This window comes from Oncorhynchus clarkii, chromosome 18 (genome assembly GCF_045791955.1).
Source record: "Oncorhynchus clarkii lewisi isolate Uvic-CL-2024 chromosome 18, UVic_Ocla_1.0, whole genome shotgun sequence".
NCBI lineage: Eukaryota > Metazoa > Chordata > Actinopteri > Salmoniformes > Salmonidae > Oncorhynchus > Oncorhynchus clarkii.
Genome location: NC_092164.1, coordinates 1330887 through 1358300, shown reverse-complemented (window position 1 = coordinate 1358300; position 27414 = coordinate 1330887). Strand labels below are relative to the sequence as shown.

Below are 27414 nucleotides of genomic sequence, written 5' to 3'. Positions count from 1 at the left end.
TCTCCACTGCCAAGGCCAGCGTCAGGTCACGTTCTCTCAGCAAATGTCTGCGGGTGCCCTCATCAGTTATGCTAAAGTCATGTACTGGTAACATGCACTGTCTCGCAAGCAACTGTCTGTATGTATTAGTTTCCCTCAATCACATACAAGCATTTCTTTGGAACAATGTTGTCGATTTTCAAAACAGAGTCCACAAGACACACAACTTTTGCAAAACAGTAAATGCATTTCGAAAATGTTTTTTAAACACATAAAAACATTAATAAAACATATATTGTACCGTCAAAATTGCAAATACATTCATCAACATAACACAACTGTACGCAAAAATATGAACCCATCTGTACGTATCTCTGGAGTGCAAGAGCAGACAAAACAGAAAGTTAGTCTCTTTTGAAAATCCCAGTAGATCCATAAATGTTCTTTGCAGTCACTAAATCATGATGATCAACTACTGATGATCAACTACCGATTCTAAGGTGCAGAATTATGGGCAATTACTCTCCTTTTATGCATATTGCACCAAACTATTTCATATACATCTGATTTGATTCCTGATAACAAATTAAATACAATTTGATTTAAAGCTTTTTAAAAATGTTATAAACTAGCCCAGAGCCATTCTTAGATAGCCTGTGGTTAAGAACAATGCAGTGTGAAAAGGCCTTTTAACATGCATTGCTGGCTATCGTAGCGTCTATAATATTCCGTCTATAGCCAGAACATTTTCCTAAATATGCTAAGGTAATGTGGTGCTCGGTGGCTGCTTTCAGGACAACAACAAAAACTATTTTATGTAAAAGCCTATTTTTGTGTGTTGTTGTTGTTGTTGGCTCCAGACAATACTAGAGGAGTAGGGAAAAGTGATCGACTTTTGCCTTTTCCGTGATCCACTAACATGTCTTCCACATCTCACGCAGGCGCGCTGATTCTGACCCACGTGGCATGACGTCCTGCTTGATATGTTCATCAGCGAATAACAGTCTGTGAAGCCGTTTTATAGAGTTACTATTCAACAACAGAAGAGAAATGTCTCAGTTACAAACCAGGTTCTTTACGGATAACAAAAAGTAAGTATTTATTGTTGAATTGTAAGGATAGCCACTAGCTAGTTAGCTTGCTCGTTTGGCCAGTAAGCTAACTAGTTAGCGAGCATGAAGGAGAACTCTATGGGAGTGTTAGCCATGCTGTTGGTAACAGTAATCATATTGTGTCCTTAGCAGACGAGTTGAAGAGGAGAACTCTATGGGAGTGTTAGCCATGCTGTTGGTAACAGTAATCATATTGTGTCCTTAGCAGACGAGTTGAAGAGGAGAACTCTATGGGAGTGTTAGCCATGCTGTTGGTAACAGTAATCATATTGTGTCCTTAGCAGACGAGTTGCAGAGGAGAACTCTATGGGAGTGTTAGCCATGCTGTTGGTAACAGTAATCATATTGTGTCCTTAGCAGACGAGTTGCAGAGGAGAACTCTATGGGAGTGTTAGCCATGCTGTTGGTAACAGTAATCATATTGTGTCCTTAGCAGACGAGTTGCTTTGATAATGTTGATGTATTGAAGTTAGTGTGAGTTAGCCTGACCAGGGAAGATTGTAAATAGAAATCCTATGGGTTGCTATGTTTGCTAGCCTAGCTGAATACTACAAGTTTGAAGTTAGTTAGCCAACTATCTATTTGTCTGTAAGCAGTGACTTAGTCATGTTAAATTATTGCTGTAGCATAACCTACCGACGTTGTCCCTCAGATATTCAGTCGATGACGTCCCATTCTCCATCCCTGCTGCCTCAGAGGTACAGGAACTCAGCAACGTCATCAACAAGCTGCTGGAAGCAAAGAATGGTGAGAATAGATTGTAGAATGGTGCTTTTCCATTCGTTGGGGTTTAATGGCGGTTGGCATCCGATATAATGTGGCATTACAGCCACCAACTGTAGCTACCTGTGTCTGTTTCAACCGGGCATTCTGAAGACCTTGATGACTACCTCCACAGTCACTACACTTGATGCTTGTCCTCCAGACGTCTTTACTAAATGGAAAGCTCCACCCCTACCACGTCTCAGCTGGACCTTTCTACACAATGACGCCACATGGCCAAACTTCTGGCACTAACCGGATAACTGTCCTAACAACACCCTATCAGGGAGAACCTCATGGCACAGCATCAGGGCCAGACTCTATTCCCTCCAGCCACTATATATAGCACAGCATCGGGCCCAGACTCTCCACCCTCCAGCCACTATATAGCACAGCATCAGGGCCAGACTCTATTCCCTCCAGCCACTATATAGCACAGCATCGGGTCCAGACTCTCCACCCTCCAGCCACTATATAGCACAGCATCAGGGCCAGACTCTATTCCCTCCAGCCACTATATAGCACAGCATCAGGGCCAGACTCTCCTCCCTCCAGCCACTACGTAGCACAGCATCAGGGCCAGACTCTCCTCCCTCCAGCCACTACGTAGCACAGCATCAGGGCCAGACTCTCCTCCCTCCAGCCACTACGTAGCACAGCATCAGGGCCAGACTCTCCTCCCTCCAGCCACTACGTAGCACAGCATCAGGGCCAGACTCACCTCCTTCTAGCCAGTACATAGCACAGCATCAGGGCCAGACTCGCCTCCCTCCAGCCAGTACATAGCACAGCATCAGGGCCAGACTCACCTCCCTCCAGCCAGTACATAGCACAGCATCAGGGCCAGACTCACCTCCCTCCAGCCAGTACATAGCACAGCATCAGGGCCAGACTCACCTCCCTCCAGCCAGTACATAGCACAGCATCAGGGCCAGACTCACCTCCCTCCAGCCAGTACATAGCACAGCATCAGAGCCAGACTCTCCTCCCTCCAGCCACTACGTAGCACAGCATCAGGGCCAGACTCACCTCCTTCAAGCCAGTACATAGCACAGCATCAGGGCCAGACTCTCCTCCCTCCAGCCACTACGTAGCACAGCATCAGGGCCAGACTCACCTCCTTCAAGCCAGTACATAGCACAGCATCAGGGCCAGACTCTCCTCCCTCCAGCCACTACGTAGCACAGCATCAGGGCCAGACTCACCTCCTTCAAGCCAGTACATAGCACAGCATCAGGGCCAGACTCTCCTCCTTCCAGCCACCTTGATTTCTGGTTATTCATCAGGCTTCAACACGGCAGGTTGCTTAACCTCAACACTTAGAGGCACTGTTATAACCCCTTGAGAGGAGCTCTTTTCCGCAGACTAAAACTTCCCCTTCCCCCAGTTGAGCAAAGCTGATCCCTCTGGGAGATGGGGTGAACATATATCAGAGGAGGTTGGTGGCACCTTAATTGGGGAGGATGGACTCGTGATAATGGCTGGAGTGTAATGGTATCAAACACATGGTTTCCATGTGATGCCATTCCATTTGCTCTGTTCCGGACATTATTATGAGCCGTCTTCCCCTCAGCAGCCTCCACTGACATCAATCATAATGAATCCACTTCATGCTACCTGGACTGACTGCAGCTTTCCTAGCTTCCTCTCCACCCACCCTGATACCACAAACATCTGAGCCCCCCAGGTCTATAGGAAGACTTGTGTCCACACTCAGGAGACCAATATTCCATGTCCACCCACTGCAGATGTCTTGTATAGCCTTTTGTCACATTACACACATTGTTTGTCCTTGTAACTATTATTCTCCAATTACATTATTTCAGGACTGGTGCTGTCTTGGTTTGACCTAGATCACTGATGAATGTATTAGCATCATATTGGGTGTCTCATCTTTGTGTGTGCTTTGTTGTTGTAGGGTCTCACAGCCAGATTGAGTTTGACTTCCTGGTGCGAGGTCAGTTCCTGCGGACATCGTTGTCAAATCACATGGAGGCTGAAGGCATCTCAACGGTGAGTAGGACCTCTGGGGGGGGTAGTAGGACCTCTGGGGGGGGTAGTAGGACCTCTGCGGGGGGTAGTAGGACCTCTGGGGGGGGGGTAGTAGGACCTCTGGGGGGGTAGGAGGACCTCTGTAGTAGGACCTCTGGGGGGTAGGGTTTACTCGTAGCACCCTCTGGACGGTAAAAGCACCCTCTGGACGGTAGCAGGACCTCTGGGCGGTAGCAGGACCTCTGGGCGGTAGCAGGACCTCTGGGCGGTAGCAGGACCTCTGGGCGGTAGCAGGACCTCTGGGCGGTAGCAGGACCTCTTGGCGGTAGCAGGACCCCTGGGCGGTAGCAGGACCTCTGGACAGTAGGGTTTTACTTGTAGGACCTCTGGGCGGTAGTAGAACCTCTGGACGGTAGGGTTTTACTTGTAGGACCTCTGGACAGTAGTAGGACCTCTGGGCGGTAGTAGGACCTCTGGGCGGTAGTAGGACCTCTGGGCGGTAGCAGGACCTCTGGGCGGTAGCAGGACCTCTGGGCGGTAGGGTTTTACTTGTAGGACCTCTGGGCGGTAGTAGGACCTCTGGGCGGTAGTAGGACCTCTGGGCGGTAGTATGACCTCTGGGCGGTAGCAGGACCTCTGGGTGGTAGTAGGACCTCTGGGTGGTAGGGTTTTACTTGTAGGACCTCTGGGCGGTAGGGTTTTACTTGTAGGACCTCTGGGTGGTAGCAGGACCTCTGGGCGGTAGCAGGACCTCTGGGCGGTAGCAGGACCTCTGGGCGGTAGCAGGACCTCTGGGCGGTAGCAGGACCTCTGGGCGGTAGCAGGACCTCTGGGCGGTAGCAGGACCTCTGGGCGGTAGCAGGACCTCTGGGCGGTAGGGTTTTACTTGTAGGACCTCTGGGCGGTAGTAGGGACCTCTGGGCGGTAGTAGGGACCTCTGGGCGGTAGCAGGACCTCTGGGCGGTAGCAGGACCTCTTGGCGGTAGCAGGACCCCTGGGCGGTAGCAGGACCTCTGGACAGTAGGGTTTTACTTGTAGGACCTCTGGGCGGTAGTAGAACCTCTGGACGGTAGGGTTTTACTTGTAGGACCTCTGGACAGTAGTAGGACCTCTGGGCGGTAGTAGGACCTCTGGGCGGTAGTAGGACCTCTGGGCGGTAGCAGGACCTCTGGGCGGTAGGGTTTTACTTGTAGGACCTCTGGGCGGTAGTAGGACCTCTGGGCGGTAGTAGGACCTCTGGGCGGTAGTATGACCTCTGGGCGGTAGCAGGACCTCTGGGTGGTAGTAGGACCTCTGGGTGGTAGGGTTTTACTTGTAGGACCTCTGGGCGGTAGGGTTTTACTTGTAGGACCTCTGGGTGGTAGCAGGACCTCTGGGCGGTAGCAGGACCTCTGGGCGGTAGCAGGACCTCTGGGCGGTAGCAGGACCTCTGGGCGGTAGCAGGACCTCTGGGCGGTAGCAGGACCTCTGGGCGGTAGCAGGACCTCTGGGCGGTAGCAGGACCTCTGGGCGGTAGCAGGACCTCTGGGCGGTAGGGTTTTACTTGTAGGACCTCTGGGCGGTAGTAGGGACCTCTGGGCGGTAGTAGGGACCTCTGGGCGGTAGTAGGGACCTCTGGGTGGTAGTAGGGACCTCTGGGCGGTAGTAGGACCTCTGGGCGGTAGTAGTGTTTACTCGTAGCACCCTCTGGGTGGTAGTTGCACCCTCTGGGTGGTAGTAGCACCCTCTGGGTGGTAGTTGCACCCTCTGGGTGGTAGTTGCACCCTCTGGGTGGTAGTAGCACCCTCTGGGCGGTAGTAGCACCCTCTGGGCGGTAGTAGCACCCTCTGGGCGGTAGTAGCACCCTCTGGGCGGTAGTAGCACCCTCTGGGCGGTAGTAGCACCCTCTGGGCGGTAGTAGCACCCTCTGGGCGGTAGTAGCACCCTCTGGACAGTAGTAGCACCCTCTGGGCGGTAGTAGGACCTCTGGACAGTAGTAGCACCCTCTGGACAGTAGGGTTTTACTTGTAGAACCTCTGGGCGGTAGTAGTCCCCCTGGGCGGTAGTAGTCCCCCTGGGCGGTAGTAGTCCCCCTGGGCGGTAGCAGTCCCCCGGGGCGGTAGGGTTTTACTTGTAGGACCTCTGGGCGGTAGTAGGACCACTGGGCGGTAGGGTTTTACTTGTAGGACCTCTGGGCGGTAGTAGGACCTCTGGGCGGTAGCAGGACCTCTGGGCGGTAGCAGGACCTCTGGGCGGTAGCAGGACCTCTGGGCGGTAGCAGGACCTCTGGGCGGTAGTAGGACCTCTGGGCGGTAGTAGGACCTCTGGGCGGTAGCAGGACCTCTGGGTGGTAGGGTTTTACTTGTAGGACCTCTGGGCGGTAGGGTTTTACTTGTAGGACCTCTGGGCGGTAGTAGGGACCTCTGGGCGGTAGTAGGGACCTCTGGGCGGTAGTAGGGACCTCTGGGCGGTAGTAGGGACCTCTGGGCGGTAGTAGGGACCTCTGGGCGGTAGTAGGACCTCTGGGCGGTAGTAGGACCTCTGGGCGGTAGTAGGACCGTGGGGCGGTAGTAGGACCTCTGGATAGTAGTGTTTACTCCTAGCACCCTCTGGGTGGTAGTAGCACCCTCTGGGTGGTAGTAGCACCCTCTGGGTGGTAGTAGCACCCTCTGGGTGGTAGTAGCACCCTCTGGGCGGTAGTAGCACCCTCTGGGCGGTAGTAGGACCTCTGGGCGGTAGTAGGACCTCTGGACAGTAGTAGCACCCTCTGGACAGTAGTAGCACCCTCTGGACAGTAGTAGCACCCTCTGGACAGCAGTAGCACCCTCTGGACAGTAGGGTGTTACTTGTAGGACCTCTGGGCGGTAGTATTACCTCTGGGCGGTAGTAGGACCTCTGGGCGGTAGTAGGACCTCTGGGCGGTAGTAGGACCTCTGGGCGGTAGAAGGACCTCTGGGCGGTAGGGTTTTACTTGTAGGACCTCTGGACGGTAGTAGGACCTCTGGACGGTAGTAGGACCGTGGGGCGGTACTAGGACCTCTGGATAGTAGTGTTTACTCGTAGCACCCTCTGGGCGGTAGTAGCACCCTCTGGGCGGTAGTAGCACCCTCTGGGCGGTAGTAGCAACCTCTGGGCGGTAGTAGCACCCTCTGGACAGTAGTAGCACCCTCTGGACAGTAGTAGCACCCTCTGGACAGTAGTAGCACCCTCTGGACAGCAGTAGCACCCTCTGGACAGTAGTAGCACCCTCTGGACAGTAGTAGCACCCTCTGGACAGTAGTAGCACCCTCTGGACAGTAGTAGCACCCTCTGGACAGTAGTAGCACCCTCTGGACAGTAGTAGCACCCTCTGGACAGCAGTAGCACCCTCTGGACAGCAGTAGCACCCTCTGGACAGTAGTAGCACCCTCTGGACAGCAGTAGCACCCTCTGGACAGTAGGGTGTTACTTGTAGGACCTCTGGGCGGTAGTATGACGGTAGGGTTTTACTTGTAGGACCTCTGGGCGGTAGTAGGACCTCTGGGTGGTAGTAGGACCTCTGGGTGGTAGGATTTTACTTGTAGGACCTCTGGGCGTTAGGGTTTTACTTGTAGGACCTCTGGGCGATAGTAGGACCTCTGGGTGGTAGGGTTTTACTTGTAGGACCTCTGGACGGTAGCATGACCTCTGGGCGGTAGTAAGACCTCTGGGTGGTATTAGGACCTCTGGGCGGTAGGGTTTTACTTGTAGGACCTCTGGGCGGTAGTAGGAACTCTTGCCGGTAGTAGGGTTTTACTTGTAGGACCTCTGGGCGGTAGTAGGACCACTGGGCGGTAGGGTTTTACTTGTAGGACCTCTGGACAGTAGTAGGACCTCTGGACGGTAGTAGGACCTCTGGACGGTAGTAGGACCTCTGGACGGTAGTAGGACCTCTGGACGGTAGTAGGACCTCTGGGCGGTAGTACGACCTCTGGATAGTAGTGTTTACTCGTAGCACCCTCTGGATGGTAGTAGGACCTCTGGATAGTAGTGTTTACTCGTAGCACCCTCTGGGTGGTAGTAGGACCTCTGGACAGTAGTAGCACCCTCTGGACAGTAGTAGCACCCTCTGGACAGTAGTAGCACCCTCTGGACGGTAGTAGCACCCTCTGGACGGTAGTAGCACCCTCTGGACAGTAGTAGCACCCTCTGGACAGTAGTAGCACCCTCTGGACAGTAGTAGCACCCTCTGGACAGTAGTAGCACCCTCTGGACAGTAGGGTTTTACTTGTAGTCCCCCTGGGCGGTAGTAGTCCCCCTGGGCGGTAGTAGTCCCCCTGGGCGGTAGCAGGACCTCTGGGCGGTAGGGTTTTACTTGTAGGACCTCTGGGCGGTAGTAGGACCCTCTGGGCGGTAGTAGGACCCTCTGGGCGGTAGCAGGACCTCTGGGCGATAGGGTTTTACTTGTAGGACCTCTGGGCGGTAGTAGGACCACTGGGCGGTAGGGTTTTACTTGTAGGACCTCTGGACAGTAGTAGGACCTCTGGGCGGTAGTAGGACCTCTGGGTGGTAGTAGGACCTCTGGGCGGTAGTAGGACCTCTGGGCGGTAGTAGGACCTCTGGGCGGTAGTAGGACCTCTGGGCGGTAGTAGGACCTCTGGATGGTAGTAGGACCTCTGGATAGTAGTGTTTACTCGTAGCACCCTCTGGGTGGTAGTAGCACCCTCTGGGCGGTAGTAGCACCCTCTGGGCGGTAGTAGCACCCTCTGGGCGGTAGTAGCACCCTCTGGGCGGTAGTAGCACCCTCTGGGCGGTAGTAGCACCCTCTGGGCGGTAGTAGCACCCTCTGGACGGTAGTAGCACCCTCTGGACGGTAGTAGCACCCTCTGGACGGTAGTAGCACCCTCTGGACGGTAGTAGCACCCTCTGGACAGTAGTAGCACCCTCTGGACAGTAGTAGCACCCTCTGGACAGCAGTAGCACCCTCTGGACAGTAGGTTTTTACTAGTAGGACCTCTGGGCGGTAGTAGGACCTCTGGGCGGTAGTAGGACCTCTGGGCGGTAGTAGGACCTCTGGGCGGTAGTAGGTCCTCTGGGCGGTAGTAGGACCTCTGGGTGGTAGAAGGACCTCTGGGCGGTAGGGTTTTACTTGTAGGACCTCTGGGCGGTAGTAGGACCTCTGGGTGGTAGGGTTTTACTTGTAGGACCTCTGGGCGGTAGGGTTTTACTTGTAGGACCTCTGGGCGGTAGAAGGACCTCTGGGCGGTAGGGTTTTACTTGTAGGACCTCTGGGCGGTAGTAGGACCTCTGGGCGGTAGGGTTTTACTTGTAGGACCTCTGGACGGTAGTAGGACCTCTGGACGGTAGTAGGACCTCTGGACGGTAGTAGGACCTCTGGACGGTAGTAGGACCTTTGGACGGTAGTAGGACCTCTGGACGGTAGTAGGACCTCTGGATAGTAGTGTTTACTCGTAGCACCCTCTGTACGGTAGTAGGACCTCGACGGTAGTAGGACCTCGGGGCGGTAGTAGGACCTCTGGATAGTAGTGTTTACTCGTAGCACCCTCTGGGTGGTAGTAGGACCTCTGGACAGTAGTAGCACCCTCTGGACGGTAGTAGCACCCTCTGGACAGCAGTAGCACCCTCAAATCAAATCAAATCAAATTTTATTTGTCACATACACATGGTTAGCAGATGTTAGTGCGAGTGTAGCGAAATGCTTGTGCTTCTAGTTCCGACAATGCAGTAATAACAAGTAATCTAACTAACAATTCCAAAACTACTGTCTTGTACACAGTGTAAGGGGATAAAGAATATGTACATAAGGATATATGAATGAGTGATGGTACAGAGCAGCATAGGCAAGATACAGTAGATGGTATCGAGTACAGTATGTACAAATGAGATGAGTATGTAAACAAAGTGGCATAGTATAGTATAAAGTGGCTAGTGATACATGTATTACATAAGGATACCGTCGATGATATAGAGTACAGTATATACGTATGCATATGAGATGAATAATGTAGGGTAAGTAACATTTATATAAGGTAGCATTGTTTAAAGTGGCTAGTGATATATTTACGTCCTTTCCAATCAATTCCCATTATTAAAGTGGCTGGAGTTGAGTCAGTGTCAGTGTTAGTGGTGGCTGTTTAACAGTCTGATGGCCTTGAGATAGAAGCTGTTTTCTGGACAGTAGTAGCACCCTCTGGACAGTAGGGTTTTACTTGTAGGACCTCTGGGCGGTAGTAGGACCTCTGGGCGGTAGCAGGACCTCTGGGCGGTAGCAGGACCTCTGGGCGGTAGCAGGACCTCTGGATGGTAGTAGGACCCCTGGACAGTAGGGTTTACGCGTAGCCTGCTTAGTATGCCAATGTGACTTGAAGCGTGTTTTGTGTGTGTGTGTTACAGGAAGATGTGGTGGAGATCGAGTATGTGGAGAGGTTCACCGCTCCCCAACCAGAGGAGTGTATGATGCATGATGACTGGATCAGCTCAGTGGAGGCAGACTCTGAATGGTAAGAGGCATGACGTCAAACCCAGACTGAATGGTAAGAGACATGACGTCTAACCCAGACTGAATGGTAAGAGACATGACGTCTAACCCAGACTGAATGGTAAGAGACCCTAACCCAGACTCTGAATGGTAAGAGACATGACGTCTAACCCAGACTCTGAATGGTAAGAGACATGACGTCTAACCCAGACTGAATGGTAAGAGACACGACGTCTAACCCAGACTGAATGGTCAGAGACACGACGTCTAACCCAGACTGAATGGTCAGAGACACGACGTCTAACCCAGACTGAATGGTAAGAGACACGACGTCTAACCCAGACTGAATGGTAAGAGACACGACGTCTAACCCAGACTGAATGGTAAGAGACACGACGTCTAACCCAGACTGAATGGTAAGAGACACGACGTCTAACCCAGACTTTGAATGGTAAGAGACACGACGTCTAACCCAGACTCTGAATGGTAGAGACATGACGTCAAACTCAGACTGAATGGTAAGAGACATGACGTCTAACCCAGACTCTGAATGGTAGAGACCCTAACCCAGAGACCCTAACCCAGACTCTGAATGGTAAGAGACATGACGTCTAACCCAGACTCTGAATGGTAAGAGACATGACGTCTAACCCAGACTTTGAATGGTAAGCGACACGACGTCTAACCCAGACTCTGAATGGTAGAGACATGACGTCAAACCCAGACTGAATGGTAAGAGACATGACGTCTAACCCAGACTCTGAATGGTAGAGACCCTAACCCAGAGACCCTAACCCAGACTCTGAATGGTAGAGACCCTAACCCAGACTCTGAATGGTAAGAGACCCTAACCCAGACTCTGAATGGTAAGAGACCCTAACCCAGACTGAATGGTAAGAGACCCTAACCCAGACTCTGAATGGTAAGAGACCCTAACCCAGACTCTGAATGGTGAGAGACCCTAACCCAGAGACCCTAACCCAGACTCTGAATGGTAGACCCTAACCCAGAGACCCTAACCCAGAGACCCTAACCCAGAGACCCTAACCCAGACTCTGAATGGTAAGAGACCCTAACCCAGACTCTGAATGGCAGAGACCCTAACCCAGACTCTGAATGGCAGAGACCCTAACCCAGACTCTGAATGGTAAGAGACCCTAACCCAGAGACCCTAACCCAGACTCTGAATGGTAGAGACCCTAACCCAGAAACCCTAACCCAGACTCTGAATGGTAAGAGACCCTAACCCAGAGACCCTAACCCAGAGTCATTGTTTTACAAGTCACAAGTAATTCTCAAGACAGCACTCAAGTCCCAAGTCAAGACAGGCAAGTCCGAGTCAAGTCTCCTGTCAAGAGCGGCAAGTCTCAAGTCCTAAACTTTGAGTTTCGAGTCCTAAACGAGTCCTAATGTGCTAATCTAATACTATTTCATATTTTTAACAAATCATGAATGCTTTTAAAAATATATATATTTATTACTTTCCAAATAAACTTTATATTTCCATGGAAATACATGGGTAGCCATGAGAAAGACCCGCCCCACCCCATTGTGATCGACTATCGAGGATCGCTATGTGGCGCAATTGGGCGATGTAGGCTTGTACACAATCGCACAACCTTAACACACACACACACACACTCTCTCTGTGTGGTTACAGTAGGCTAATGTATGTCAATGGTTTCAAGAACAGCAGTAACATCAGGCAGGATTTAGGCTACCAACTGCCTAGCCAGTTGTAGCTCAATCTTGGATGCAATGATCACGTTCCCACATTGACTGACTGTGTGGAGGCTCATTGATTTAATGTTATGTTAGCCTACATGCTACACTAGTAAAGTTATATATATAGCTGTCGGCTGTATTAGCCACGACTTACCATTCTTTGTGCAGCTTCAAATGGCGAATAAAGTTGGAAGTTGCTGCGCCTCCGTCTGTCATTTTCTTACCGCATGTTTTGCAAGTTGCAACCCGTTTTTTGTTGATACAGCGTCGTCTTTATATCTTAAAATAATTTTGGGCATAATCTTTCCAAGGGCTCCATCCTGAATTCACCCGCCGACGTTCCTCTGTACTGCAATGCACAACTTTTTCTCAGCTGGCACAATTTGATTGGCTGCTGTCCGATTCAAACTGTAATCCGTTAAATGAAGAGTTGATGCCCTGTATCAAGTCAGGTCGAGTCAAAAGGCTCAAGTCCAAGTCAAGTCCCGAGTCATTGGTGTTAAAGTCGAGTTGCAAGTCACCATATTTGTGACTCGAGTCCAAGTCGTGACTCGAGTCCACACCTCTGCCAGAGACCCAACCCCAGACTCTGAATGGCAGAGACCCTAACCCAGACTCTGAATGGCAGAGACCCTAACCCAGACTCTGAATGGCAGAGACCCAACCCCAGACTCTGAATGGCAGAGACCCTAACCCAGACTCTGAATGGCAGAGACCCTAACCCAGACTCTGAATGGCAGAGACCCTAACCCAGACTCTGAATGGCAGAGACCCTAACCCAGACTCTGAATGGCAGAGACCCTAACCCAGACTCTGAATGGCAGAGACCCTAACCCAGACTCTGAATGGCAGAGACCCTAACCCAGACTCTGAATGGCAGAGACCCTAACCCAGACTCTGAATGGCAGAGACCCTAACCCAGACTCTGAATGGCAGAGACCCTAACCCAGACTCTGAATGGCAGAGACCCTAACCCAGATACCCTGTTAATGATGTCTGCTCCAGGATCCTGACGGGCTCCTATGATAAGACGGCCAGGATCTGGTCTCTGGAGGGCAAGGCTGTGATGACGGTGGCCGGACACACGGACGTGGTGAAGGACGTGGCCTGGGTCAGGAGAGGTGAGGGGTAGGGTCTGGGTCACTTGGAGCTGAGTTGCTGGTGTTTTTACAGTTGTTGTTTTTAAAACTTGGGGGGCCAAATAAAATCACCCGCGGGCCAAATTCAGCCTGAGGGCCGCCTGTTGGGGAACGTTGGTCTTGAACGTCTCATCCTGACACCCCTATGTTTGTCTAGATGGCCTGACCTCCCTGCTGCTCACGGCCTCTCTGGACCAAACCATTCTGCTGTGGGAGTGGAACTCTGAGAGGAACAAGCTGAAAGCTAGACACTGTTGCCGTGGACACGCTGGGAGTGTTGACACTATCGCCACGGATCCCACACGCACTAAGGTGACAGGGGGGTAGGAGGAGAAGATGGTGGGACATGGGAGGAGAAGATGGGGCGGATTTGCAGCTGTCAACATCACTGCTCAGCAACTAATAGATTTATTTTTGTCTCCATTCCTCTCAGTTCTGCAGTGGTTCCTGGGACAAGATGCTGAAGATCTGGTCAGCAGGTACTATTGGACTCTGGGTTGTCTGGTACAGTCCTATTGGACTCTGGGTTGTCTGGTACAGTCCTATTGGACTCTGGGTTGTCTGGTACAGTCCTACTGGACTCTGGGTTGTCTGGGATGATAATGGAGTTAGATTGGTTCACAGCTCCATGTATATATAGTATCCATGTTAACTATGTATCTCTCTCCCTGCTGACTGTTCTGTTGTCCTGCCAGTGGCCACAGAGGAGGAGGAGGAGGTAGAGGAGCCTCCCAGCAGACCCAGAAAGAAACAGAAGACTGAACAGCTCGGACTGACCAGGGTGAGTGAGCAGCCTAACCCAGACTAACCCTATCAGACTGACCAGGGTGAGGAGAGCAGACTAACCCTATCAGACTGACCAGGGTGAGGAGAGCAGGCTACCCCTATCAGACTGACCAGGGTGAGGAGAGCAGCCTAACCCAGACTAACCCTATCAGACTGACCAGGGTGAAGAGAGCAGACTAATCCAGACTAACCCTATCAGACTGACCAGGGTGAGGAGAGCAGACTAACCCTATCAGACTGACCAGGGTGAGGAGAGCAGACTAACCCTATCAGACTGACCAGGGTGAGGAGAGCAGACTAACCCAGACTAACCCTATCAGACTGACCAGGGTGAGGAGAGCAGCCTAACCCAGACTAACCCTATCAGACTGACCAGGGTGAGGAGAGCAGACTAACCCTATCAGACTGACCAGGGTGAGGAGAGCAGGCTAACCCAGACTAACCCTATCAGACTGACCAGGGTGAGGAGAGCAGACTAACCCATACTAACCCTATCAGACTGACCAGGGTGAGGAGAGCAGACTAACCCTATCAGACTGACCAGGGTGAGGAGAGCAGACTAACCCTATCAGACTGACCAGGGTGAGGAGAGCAGACTAACCCTATCAGAGTGACCAGGGTGAGGAGAGCAGACTAATCCAGACTAACCCTATCAGACTGACCAGGGTGAGGAGAGCTGACTAACCCAGACTGACCAGGGTGAGGAGAGCAGACTAACCCTATCAGACTGACCAGGGTGAGGAGAGCAGAATAACCCAGACTAACCCTATCAGACTGACCAGGGTGAGGAGAGCAGACGAACCCTATCAGACTGACCAGGGTGAGGAGAGCAGCCTAACCCAGACTAACCCTATCAGACTGACCAGGGTGAGGAGAGCAGACTAACCCTATCAGACTGACCAGTGTGAGGAGAGCAGACTAACCCTATCAGACTGACCAGGGTGAGGAGAGCATCCTAACCCAGACTAACCCTATCAGACTGACCAGGGTGAGGAGAGCAGACTAACCCTATCAGACTGACCAGGGTGAGGAGAGCAGACTAACCCAGACTAACCCTATCAGACTGACCAGGGTGAGGAGAGCAGACTAACCCTATCAGACTGACCAGGGTGAGGAGAGCAGACTAACCCTATCAGACTGACCAGGGTGAGGAGAGCAGACTAATCCAGACTAACCCTATCAGAGTGACCAGGGTGAGGAGAGCAGACTAATCCAGACTAACCCTATCAGACTGACCAGGGTGAGGAGAGCTGACTAACCCAGACTGACCAGGGTGAGGAGAGCAGACTAACCCTATCAGTGACCAGGGTGAGGAGAGCAGACTAACCCAGACTAACCCTATCAGTGACCAGGGTGAGGAGAGCAGACTAACCCTATCAGAGTGACCAGGGTGAGGAGAGCAGACTAACCCAGACTAACCCTATCAGACTGACCAGGGTGAGGAGAGCAGACTAACCCTATCAGACTGACCAGGGTGAGGAGAGCAGACTAACCCTATCAGAGTGACCAGGGTGAGGAGAGCAGACTAACCCAGACTAACCCTATCAGACTGACCAGGGTGAGGAGAGCAGACTAACCCAGACTAACCCTATCAGACTGACCAGGGTGAGGACAGCAGACTAACCCAGACTAACCCTATCAGACTGACCAGGGTGAGGAGAGCAGACTAACCCAGACTAACCCTATCAGAATGACCAGGGTGAGGAGAGCAGACTAACCCAGACTAACCCTATCAGACTGACCAGGGTGAGGAGAGCAGACTAACCCTATCAGACTGACCAGGGTGAGGAGAGCAGACTAACCCTATCAGACTGACCAGGGTGAGGAGAGCAGACTAACCCTATCAGACTGACCAGGGTGAGGAGAGCAGACTAACCCAGACTAACCCTATCAGACTGACCAGGGTGAGGAGAGCAGACTAACCCTATCAGACTGACCAGGGTGAGGAGAGCAGACTAACCCAGACTAACCCTATCAGACTGACCAGGGTGAGGAGAGCAGACTAACCCTATCAGACTGACCAGGGTGAGGAGAGCAGCCTAACCCAGACTAACCCTATCAGACTGACCAGGGTGAGGAGAGCAGACTAACCCAGACTAACCCTATCAGACTGACCAGGGTGAGGAGAGCAGACTAACCCAGACTAACCCTATCAGACTGACCAGGGTGAGGAGAGCAGACTAACCCTATCAGACTGACCAGGGTGAGGACAGCAGACTAACCCTGACTAACCCTATCAGACTGACCAGGGTGAGGAGAGCATACTAACCCTATCAGACTGACCAGGGTGAGGACAGCAGACTAACCCTGACTAACCCTATCAGACTGACCAGGGTGAGGAGAGCAGACTAACCCATACTAACCCTATCAGACTGACCAGGGTGAGGAGAGCAGACTAACCCAGACTAACCCTATCAGACTGACCTGGGTGAGGAGAGCAGACTAACCCTATCAGACTGACCAGGGTGAGGACAGCAGACTAACCCTGACTAACCCTATCAGACTGACCAGGGTGAGGACAGCAGACTAACCCAGACTAACCCTATCAGACTGACCAGGGTGAGGAGAGCAGACTAACCCTATCAGACTGACCAGGGTGAGGAGAGCAGACTAACCCATACTAACCCTATCAGACTGACCAGGGTGAGGAGAGCAGACTAACCCATACTAACCCTATCAGACTGACCAAGGTGAGGAGAGCAGACTAACCCAGACTAACCCTATCAGAGTGACCAGGGTGAGGAGAGCAGACTAACCCAGACTAACCCTATCAGACTGACCAGGGTGAGGAGAGCAGACTAACCCAGACTAACCCTATCAAACTGACCAGGGTGAGGAGAGCAGGCTAACCCAGACTAACCCTATCAGACTGACCAGGGTGAGGAGAGCAGACTAACCCAGACTAACCCTATCAGACTGACCAGGGTGAGGAGAGCTGACTAACCCTATCAGACTGACCAGGGTGAGGAGAGCAGACTAACCCAGACTAACCCTATCAGACTGACCAGGGTGAGGAGAGCAGACTAACCCTATCAGACTGACCAGGGTGAGGAGAGCAGCCTAACCCAGACTAACCCTATCAGACTGACCAGGGTGAGGAGAGCAGACTAACCCAGACTAACCCTATCAGACTGACCAGGGTGAGGAGAGCAGACTAACCCAGACTAACCCTATCAGACTGACCAGGGTGAGGAGAGCAGACTAACCCAGACTAACCCTATCAGACTGACCAGGGTGAGGAGAGCAGACTAACCCTATCAGACTGACCAGGGTGAGGAGAGCAGACTAACCCATACTAACCCTATCAGACTGACCAGGGTGAGGAGAGCAGACTAACCCATACTAACCCTATCAGACTGACCAGGGTGAGGAGAGCAGACTAACCCAGACTAACCCTATCAGAGTGACCAGGGTGAGGAGAGCAGACTAACCCAGACTAACCCTATCAGACTGACCAGGGTGAGGAGAGCAGACTAACCCAGACTAACCCTATCAAACTGACCAGGGTGAGGAGAGCAGACTAACCCAGACTAACCCTATCAGACTGACCAGGGTGAGGAGAGCAGACTAACCCAGACTAACCCTATCAGACTGACCAGGGTGAGGAGAGCTGACTAACCCTATCAGACTGACCAGGGTGAGGAGAGCAAACTAACCCAGACTAACCCTATCAGACTGACCAGGGTGAGGAGAGCAGACTAACCCTATCAGACTGACCAGGGTGAGGAGAGCAGCCTAACCCAGACTAACCCTATCAGACTGACCAGGGTGAGGAGAGCAGACTAACCCAGACTAACCCTATCAGACTGACCAGGGTGAGGAGAGCAGACTAACCCAGACTAACCCTATCAGACTGACCAGGGTGAGGAGAGCAGACTAACCCTATCAGACTGACCAGGGTGAGGACAGCAGACTAACCCTGACTAACCCTATCAGACTGACCAGGGTGAGGAGAGCATACTAACCCTATCAGACTGACCAGGGTGAGGAGAGCAGACTAACCCATACTAACCCTATCAGACTGACCAGGGTGAGGAGAGCAGACTAACCCAGACTAACCCTATCAGACTGACCTGGGTGAGGAGAGCAGACTAACCCTATCAGACTGACCAGGGTGAGGACAGCAGACTAACCCTGACTAACCCTATCAGACTGACCAGGGTGAGGACAGCAGACTAACCCAGACTAACCCTATCAGACTGACCAGGGTGAGGAGAGCAGACTAACCCTATCAGACTGACCAGGGTGAGGAGAGCAGACTAACCCATACTAACCCTATCAGACTGACCAGGGTGAGGAGAGCAGACTAACCCATACTAACCCTATCAGACTGACCAAGGTGAGGAGAGCAGACTAACCCAGACTAACCCTATCAGAGTGACCAGGGTGAGGAGAGCAGACTAACCCAGACTAACCCTATCAGACTGACCAGGGTGAGGAGAGCAGACTAACCCAGACTAACCCTATCAAACTGACCAGGGTGAGGAGAGCAGGCTAACCCAGACTAACCCTATCAGACTGACCAGGGTGAGGAGAGCAGACTAACCCAGACTAACCCTATCAGACTGACCAGGGTGAGGAGAGCTGACTAACCCTATCAGACTGACCAGGGTGAGGAGAGCAGACTAACCCAGACTAACCCTATCAGACTGACCAGGGTGAGGAGAGCAGACTAACCCTATCAGACTGACCAGGGTGAGGAGAGCAGCCTAACCCAGACTAACCCTATCAGACTGACCAGGGTGAGGAGAGCAGACTAACCCAGACTAACCCTATCAGACTGACCAGGGTGAGGAGAGCAGACTAACCCAGACTAACCCTATCAGACTGACCAGGGTGAGGAGAGCAGACTAACCCAGACTAACCCTATCAGAGTGACCAGGGTGAGGAGAGCAGACTAACCCAGACTAACCCTATCAAACTGACCAGGGTGAGGAGAGCAGACTAACCCAGACTAACCCTATCAGACTGACCAGGGTGAGGAGAGCAGACTAACCCAGACTAACCCTATCAGACTGACCAGGGTGAGGAGAGCTGACTAACCCTATCAGACTGACCAGGGTGAGGAGAGCAAACTAACCCAGACTAACCCTATCAGACTGACCAGGGTGAGGAGAGCAGACTAACCCTATCAGACTGACCAGGGTGAGGAGAGCAGCCTAACCCAGACTAACCCTATCAGACTGACCAGGGTGAGGAGAGCAGACTAACCCAGACTAACCCTATCAGACTGACCAGGGTGAGGAGAGCAGACTAACCCAGACTAACCCTATCAGAGTGACCAGGGTGAGGAGAGCAGACTAACCCATACTAACCCTATCAGACTGACCAGGGTGAGGAGAGCAGCCCCTCATGGTATTATCCAGGGTTAGGGGCTCCCAGGGCTCCAGTTGATCAGTAGTGTATCATAGTATTAATCATCTTAACCAAAGCCCCATATACTACCCACCATCATTTACAAAATAGCCTCCATCAGTCTACTCAACAAATTGGATGCAGTCTTATCACATTGCCATCCGTTTTGTCACCAAAGCCCCATATACTGCCCACCACTGCGACCTGTACGCTCTCTTTGGCTGGCCCTCACTTCATATTTGTCGCCAAACCCAATGGCTCCAGGTCATCTATAAGTCTCTGCTAGGTAAAGCCCCGCCTTATCTCAGCTCACTGGTCACCATAGCAGCACCCACCCATAGCACACGCTCCAGCAGGTATATCTCACTGGTCACCCCCAAAGCCAGCTTTCCTTCCAGTTCTCTGCTGCCAATGACTGGAACGAACTGCAAACATCACTGAAGCTGGAGACTCATATCTCCCTCACTAACTTTAAGCATCAGCTGTCAGAGCAGCTCACAAATCACTGCACATGTACATAGCCCATCTGTAAATAGCCCACCCAACTACCTCATCCCCATACTGTATGTATGTATTTATCTTGCTCCTTTGCACCCCAGTGTCTCTACTAGCTCATTCATCTTCGGACATCAATCACTCCAGTGTTTAATTGCCATATTGTAATTACTTCACCACTATGGCCTATGTATTGCCTTACCTCCCTTATTTTACCTCATTTGCACACCCTGTATATAGATGTTTTCTACTGTATTATTGACTGTATGTTTGTTTTACTCCATGTGTAACTCTGTTGTATGTGTCGAACTGCATTGCTTTATCTTGGCCAGGTCGCAGTTGTAAATGAGAACTTGTTCTCAACTAGCCTACCTGGTTAAACAAAACACATAACATCTTCCTCTTCTAGACACCCCTCATGACATTGTCTGGTCACAACGAGGCGGTGTCGTCTGTCCTCTGGTTGGACAGTGAGGAGATCTGCAGTGCATCCTGGGACCACACCATCCGCCTCTGGGATGCCGAGACCGGAAGCGTGAAGACCACACTGGTGAGAGACTCTAACCCTAGACCACACTGGTGAGAGACTCTAACCCTAGACCACACTGGTGAGGCTCTAACCCTAGACCACACTTGTGAGAGACTCTAACCCCAGACCACACTGGTGAGGCTCTAACCCTAGACCACACTGGTGAGAGACTCTAACCCTAGACCACACTGGTGAGAGACTCTAACCCTAGACCACACTGGTGAGAGACTCTAACCCTAGACCACACTGGTGAGAGACTCTAACCATAGACCACACTGGTGAGAGACTCTAACCCTAGACCACACTGGTGAGGCTCTAACCCCAGACCACACTGGTGAGAGACTCTAACCCCAGACCACACTGGTGAGAGACTCTAACCCCAGACCACACTGGTGAGAGGCTCTAACCCTAGACCACACTGGTGAGAGGCTCTAACCCTAGACCACACTGGTGAGAGACTCTAACCCCAGACCACACTGGTGAGAGACTAACCCTAGACCACACTGGTGAGGCTCTAACCCTAGACCACACTGGTGAGGCTCTAACCCTAGACCACGAGACTCTAACCCTAGACCACACTGGTGAGAGACTCTAACCCTAGACCACACTGGTGAGAGACTCTAACCCTAGACCACACTGGTGAGAGGCTCTAACCCTAGACCACGAGACTCTAACCCTAGACCACACTGGTGAGAGACTCTAACCCTAGACCACACTGGTGAGAGACTCTAACCCCAGACCACAAGACTCTAGCCCTAGACCACACTGGTGAGAGGCTCTAACCCTAGACCAAGAGACTCTAACCCGAGACCACACTGGTGAGAGACTCTAACCCTAGACCACACTGGTGAGAGGCTCTAACCCCAGACCACGAGACTCTAACCCTAGACCACACTGGTGAGAGGCTCTAACCCTAAACCACGAGACTCTAACCCCAGACCACACTGGTGAGAGAGACTAACCCTAGACCACACTGGTGAGAGACTCTAACCCTAGACCACACTGGTGAGAGGCTCTAACCCTAGACCACACTGGTGAGAGACTCTAACCCTAAACCACGAGACTCTAACCCCAGACCACACTGGTGAGAGAGACTAACCCTAGACCACACTGGTGAGGCTCTAACCCTAGACCACGAGACTCTAACCCTAGACCACACTGGTTAGAGACTCTAACCCTAGACCACACTGGTGAGGCTCTAACCCTAAACCACGAGACTCTAACCCCAGACCACACTGGTGAGAGACTCTAACCCCAGACCACACTGGTGAGAGACTCTAACCCTAGACCACACTGGTGAGAGACTCTAACCCCAGACCACACTGGTGAGAGACTCTAACCCTAGACCACACTGGTTAGAGACTCTAACCCCAGACCACACTGGTGAGGCTCTAACCCTAAACCACGAGACTCTAACCCCAGACCACACTGGTGAGAGACTCTAACCCCAGACCACACTGGTGAGAGACTCTAACCCTAGACCACACTGGTGAGAGACTCTAACCCCAGACCACACTGGTGAGAGGCTCTAACCCTAGACCACACTGGTGAGAGACTCTAACCCTAGACCACACTGGTGAGAGACTCTAACCCTAGACCACACTGGTGAGAGACTCTAACCCTAAACCACGAGACTCTAACCCCAGACCACACTGGTGAGAGAGACTAACCCTAGACCACACTGGTGAGAGACTCTAACCCTAGACCACACTGGTGAGAGGCTCTAACCCTAGACCACACTGGTGAGAGACTCTAACCCTAAACCACGAGACTCTAACCCCAGACCACACTGGTGAGAGAGACTAACCCTAGACCACACTGGTGAGGCTCTAACCCTAGACCACGAGACTCTAACCCTAGACCACACTGGTTAGAGACTCTAACCCTAGACCACACTGGTGAGGCTCTAACCCTAAACCACGAGACTCTAACCCCAGACCACACTGGTGAGAGAGACTAACCCTAGACCACACTGGTGAGAGACTCTAACCCTAGACCACACTGGTGAGGCTCTAACCCTAGACCACGAGACTCTAACCCTAGACCACACTGGTGAGAGACTCTAACCCTAGACCACACTGGTGAGAGACTTTAACCCTAGACCACACTGGTGAGGCTCTAACCCTAGACCATGAGACTCTAACCCTAGACCACACTGGTGAGAGACTCTAACCCTAGACCACACTGGTGAGAGACTCTAACCCTAGACCACACTGGTGAGAGACTCTAACCCTAGACCACACTGGTGAGAGGCTCTAACCCTAGACCACACTGGTGAGAGACTCTAACCCTAGACCACACTGGTGAGAGGCTCTAACCCTAGACCACACTGGTGAGAGGCTCTAACCCTAGACCACACTGGTGAGAGACTAACCCTAGACCACACTGGTGAGAGGCTCTAACCCTAGACCACACTGGTGAGAGACTCTAACCCTAGACCACACTGGTGAGAGACTCTAACCCTAGACCACACTGGTGAGAGACTCTAACCCTAAACCACGAGACTCTAACCCCAGACCACACTGGTGAGAGAGACTAACCCTAGACCACACTGGTGAGAGACTCTAACCCTAGACCACACTGGTGAGAGGCTCTAACCCTAGACCACACTGGTGAGAGACTCTAACCCTAAACCACGAGACTCTAACCCCAGACCACACTGGTGAGAGAGACTAACCCTAGACCACACTGGTGAGGCTCTAACCCTAGACCACGAGACTCTAACCCTAGACCACACTGGTTAGAGACTCTAACCCTAGACCACACTGGTGAGGCTCTAACCCTAAACCACGAGACTCTAACCCCAGACCACACTGGTGAGAGAGACTAACCCTAGACCACACTGGTGAGGCTCTAACCCTAGACCACGAGACTCTAACCCTAGACCACACTGGTGAGAGACTCTAACCCTAGACCACACTGGTGAGAGACTTTAACCCTAGACCACACTGGTGAGGCTCTAACCCTAGACCATGAGACTCTAACCCTAGACCACACTGGTGAGAGACTCTAACCCTAGACCACACTGGTGAGAGACTCTAACCCTAGACCACACTGGTGAGAGACTCTAACCCTAGACCACACTGGTGAGAGGCTCTAACCCTAGACCACACTGGTGAGAGACTCTAACCCTAGACCACACTGGTGAGAGGCTCTAACCCTAGACCACACTGGTGAGAGACTAACCCTAGACCACACACCTCACAACCTCTTAGTTGATGACTGATTGGTTAATCTTCTCTTCGTATCTATAGACTGGCAGTAAGGTGTTTAACCACATCTCCTACTCTCCACTGTGTCGTCGCCTGGCCTCTGGCAGCACTGACAGACACGTCAGGCTGTGGGACCCTCGCTCTAAAGGTCACAACTAAATCTAACTTCATTTAAATATCTCTGTTCACTTCCCAATGTACATTACAACATCTCTCTTATGTGAGTGTATTTGTATTCATTATGGATCCCCATTAGTTCCTGTCAAGGCAGCAGCTACTCTTCCTGGGGTTTATTATGGATCCCCATTAGTTCCTGCCAAGGCAGCAGCTACTCTTCCTGGGGTTTATTATGGATCCCCATTAGTTCCTGCCAAGGCAGCAGCTACTCTTCCTGGGGTTTATTATGGATCCCCATTAGTTCCTGCCAAGGCAGCAGCTACTCTTCCTGGGGTTTATTATGGATCCCCATTAGTTCCTGCCAAGGCAGCAGCTACTCTTCCTGGGGTTTATTATGGATCCCCATTAGTTCCTGCCAAGGCAGCAGCTACTCTTCCTGGGGTTTATTATGGATCCCCATTAGTTCCTGCCAAGGCAGCAGCTACTCTTCCTGGGGTTTATTAAGGATCCCTATTAGTTCCTGCCAAGGCAGCAGCTACTCTTCCTGGGGTCCAGCAACATTAAGGCAGTTTATACATTTTAAAATATTACTTGACATTACATTTCATAACACTTTTCACAATCCATTAAGTGTGTTCCCTCAGACCACTACTCTACTACCACATATCTACAATACAGTTGTGGCCAAAAGTTTTGAGAATGACACAAATATTAATTTTCACAAAGTTTGCTGCCTTAGTGTCTTTAGATATTTTTGTCAGATGTTAGTATGGATTACTGAAGTATAATTACAAGCATTTCATAAGTGTCGAAGGCTTTTATTGACAATTACATGAAGTTGATGCAAAGAGTCAATATTTGCAGTGTTGACCCTTCTTTTTCAAGACCTCTGCAATCTGCCCTGGCATGCTGTCAATTAACTTCTGGGCCACATCCTGACTGATGGCAGCCCATTCTTGCATAATCAATGCTTGGAGTTTGTCAGAATTTGTGGGTTTTTGTTTGTCTACCCGCCTCTTGAGGATTGACCACATGGGTTTTGGGGATTCAGTTAATTTGCATGGCAAAGAGGGACTTAGCAATTCATCATACAACACCCATGTGTGTGTGTGTAGTGTGCGTGTGTTATCGTGTGTGTGTTTCTCTTCACAGTCCCTGCTGTTCCATGAGGTGTGAATTAATCTGTTTGTGTGTGTGTTTTTGTAGACGGGTCGTTGGTGTTGCTGTCTCTTACCTCTCACAGCGGCTGGGTCACAGCGGTGAAGTGGGCTCCTTCCCATGAGCACCAACTGGTGTCTGGTTCCCTCGACAACCTGGTCAAACTCTGGGACACCAGGAGGTCTGTAGGGGTTAGAGGCTGGGGTGGTAGGGGTTAGAGACTGGGGTGATAGGGGTTAGAGGCTGGGGTGGTATGGGGTTAGAGGCTGGGGTGGTATGGGGTTAGAGGCTGGGGTGGTATGGGGTTAGAGGCTGGGGTGGTATGGGGTTAGAGGCTGGGGTGGTATGGGGTTAGAGGCTGGGGTGGTATGGGGTTAGAGGCTGGGGTGGTATGGGGTTAGAGGCTGGGGTGGTATGGGGTTAGAGGCTGGGGTGGTATGGGGTTAGAGGCTGGGGTGGTATGGGGTTAGAGGCTGGGGTGGTATGGGGTTAGAGGCTGGGGTGGTATGGGGTTAGAGGCTGGGGTGGTATGGGGTTAGAGGCTGGGGTGGTATGGGGGTTAGAGGCTGGGGTGGTATGGGGGTTAGAGGCTGGGGTGGTATGGGGGTTAGAGGCTGGGGTGGTATGGGGGTTAGAGGCTGGGGTGGTATGGGGGTTAGAGGCTGGGGTGGTATGGGGGTTAGAGGCTGGGGTGGTATGGGGGTTAGAGGCTGGGGTGGTATGGGGGTTAGAGGCTGGGGTGGTATGGGGGTTAGAGGCTGGGGTGGTAGGGGGTTAGAGGCTGGGGTGGTAGGGGGTTAGAGGCTGGGGTGGTAAGGGTTAGAGGCTGGTGTGGTGGGGGGTTAGAGGCTGGTGTGGTGGGGGATCTAATGTTACAAAAGTGTGTTTTGTATTCCAGCTGCAAGACCCCTTTGTATGATGTGTCTGCCCATGAGGACAAGGTGCTCTGTGTGGACTGGACTGACAGCAGGGTGAGACACCAGCACACATCTAGCCTGTATTAACCTGGAGAGACAACACACATCTAGCCTGTATTAACCTGGAGAGACAACACACATCTAGCCTGTATTAACCTGGAGAGACAACAACACATCTAGCCTGTATTAACCTGGAGAGACAACACACATCTAGCCTGTATTAACCTGGAGAGACAACACACATCTAACACACTGACACATCTAGCCTGTATTAACCTGGAGAGACAACACACATCTAACACACTGACACATCTAGCCTGTATTAACCTGGAGAGACAACACACATCTAGCCTGGATTAACCTGGAGAGACAACACACATCTAGTCTGGATTAACCTGGAGAGACAACACACATCTAGCCTGGATTAACCTGGAGAGACAACACACATCTAGCCTGTATTAACCTGGAGACACAACAACACACATCTAGCCTGTATTAACCTGGAGAGACAACAACACACATCTAGCCTGTATTAACCTGGAGAGACAACAACACACATCTAGCCTGTATTAACCTGGAGAGACAACAACACACATCTAGCCTGTATTAACCTGGAGAGACAACAACACACATCTAACACACATCTAACACACTGACACATCTAGCCTGTATTAACCTGGAGAGACAACACACATCTAGCCTGTATTAACCTGGAGAGACAACACACATCTAGCTTGGATTAACCTGGAGAGACAACAACACATCTAGCCTGTATTAACCTGGAGAGACAACACACATCTAGCCTGTATTAACCTGGAGAGACAACACACATCTAGCCTGTATTAATCTGGAGAGACAACAACACACATCTAACACACTGACACATCTAGCCTGTATTAACCTGGAGAGACAACACACATCTAGCCTGTATTAACCTGGAGAGACAACACACATCTAGCCTGGATTAACCTGGAGAGACAACAACACACATCTAGCCTGTATTAACCTGGAGAGACAGCACACATCTAGCCTGTATTAACCTGGAGAGACAACAACACACATCTAGCCTGTATTAACCTGGAGAGACAACAACACACATCTAGCCTGTATTAACCTGGAGAGACAGCACACATCTAGCCTGTATTCTGTTCAACGTTTTGTGTTCCCTCTGTCTCTTCCTCTTGCAGTTGATGTTGAGTGGAGGAGCTGACAACAAGCTGTACACATATAGATACACTGCCTGCGAGACAGACGCTGGAGCGTAGATGAGACAGACTGGAGACAGACATAGCACCTGTTTTTATTTCTCTGATGTATTGCCTGTTGATTAAAGTCTTTCCTGATGTAGATATGTGTATTTATGAACTGCCACAGTTGTGTCGATGGAGGCTGTTCTTCATGATATAAGGTTGCCAAGGTGACATACTGTTTTTGAAGATACAGCTCGTCTCCATTTTAATACTGTGTATGTATGTAGCCACATCGTTTCAGATTAAACTACTGTGTTGAGAACCGTCAGTGGCAGGTCTCTATACTGCCCTCTCTTGGGACAGATTAATAGATCATAATAGATCATAATGTGCCATTATAATTCCCACTGTCGTTAATCAGAATGTCTGTCTACATCCATGATATACCAGTGTTTTAAATACAATAACTACCCAGTCATCACTTTTTCAGATTAAAGATCTTTCTATTTT

The 27414-nt window shown here is 51.3% G+C and overlaps 1 protein-coding gene across 2 annotated transcripts; it reads left to right on the top strand.

Moving 5' to 3' along the window:
* LOC139372819 (WD repeat domain 12) lies at window positions 1-27414 on the top strand. Of its 2 annotated transcripts, XM_071112631.1 has the most exons (14): window positions 1-118; window positions 921-1070; window positions 1744-1838; window positions 3772-3866; window positions 10197-10303; window positions 13012-13127; window positions 13303-13457; window positions 13579-13624; window positions 13841-13926; window positions 20191-20331; window positions 23565-23670; window positions 24846-24978; window positions 25696-25768; window positions 26902-27414. In XM_071112631.1, exons 2-14 carry the CDS (start codon window positions 1030-1032, stop codon window positions 26977-26979), a joined length of 1272 nt encoding a protein of 423 aa, XP_070968732.1. In that variant the 5' UTR covers window positions 1-118; window positions 921-1029; the 3' UTR covers window positions 26980-27414. The 2 variants fall into 2 exon arrangements, with proteins under 2 accessions (XP_070968732.1, XP_070968733.1); XM_071112632.1 differs by lacking the exon at window positions 1-118 and having other exon boundaries at window positions 902-1070.

What these genes read in the sequence shown, in the direction of transcription:
- LOC139372819 (XM_071112631.1), top strand. Translation starts at nt 1,030, where the DNA reads ATGTCTCAGTTACAAACCAGGTTCTTTACGGATAACAAAAA. An exon ending in AGGCTGAAGGCATCTCAACG is followed by an intron (nt 3,867 to 10,196) that starts GTGAGTAGGACC and finishes TGTGTGTTACAG; the next exon opens with GAAGATGTGGTGGAGATCGA. An exon ending in GCTGAAGATCTGGTCAGCAG is followed by an intron (nt 13,625 to 13,840) that starts GTACTATTGGAC and finishes TTGTCCTGCCAG; the next exon opens with TGGCCACAGAGGAGGAGGAG.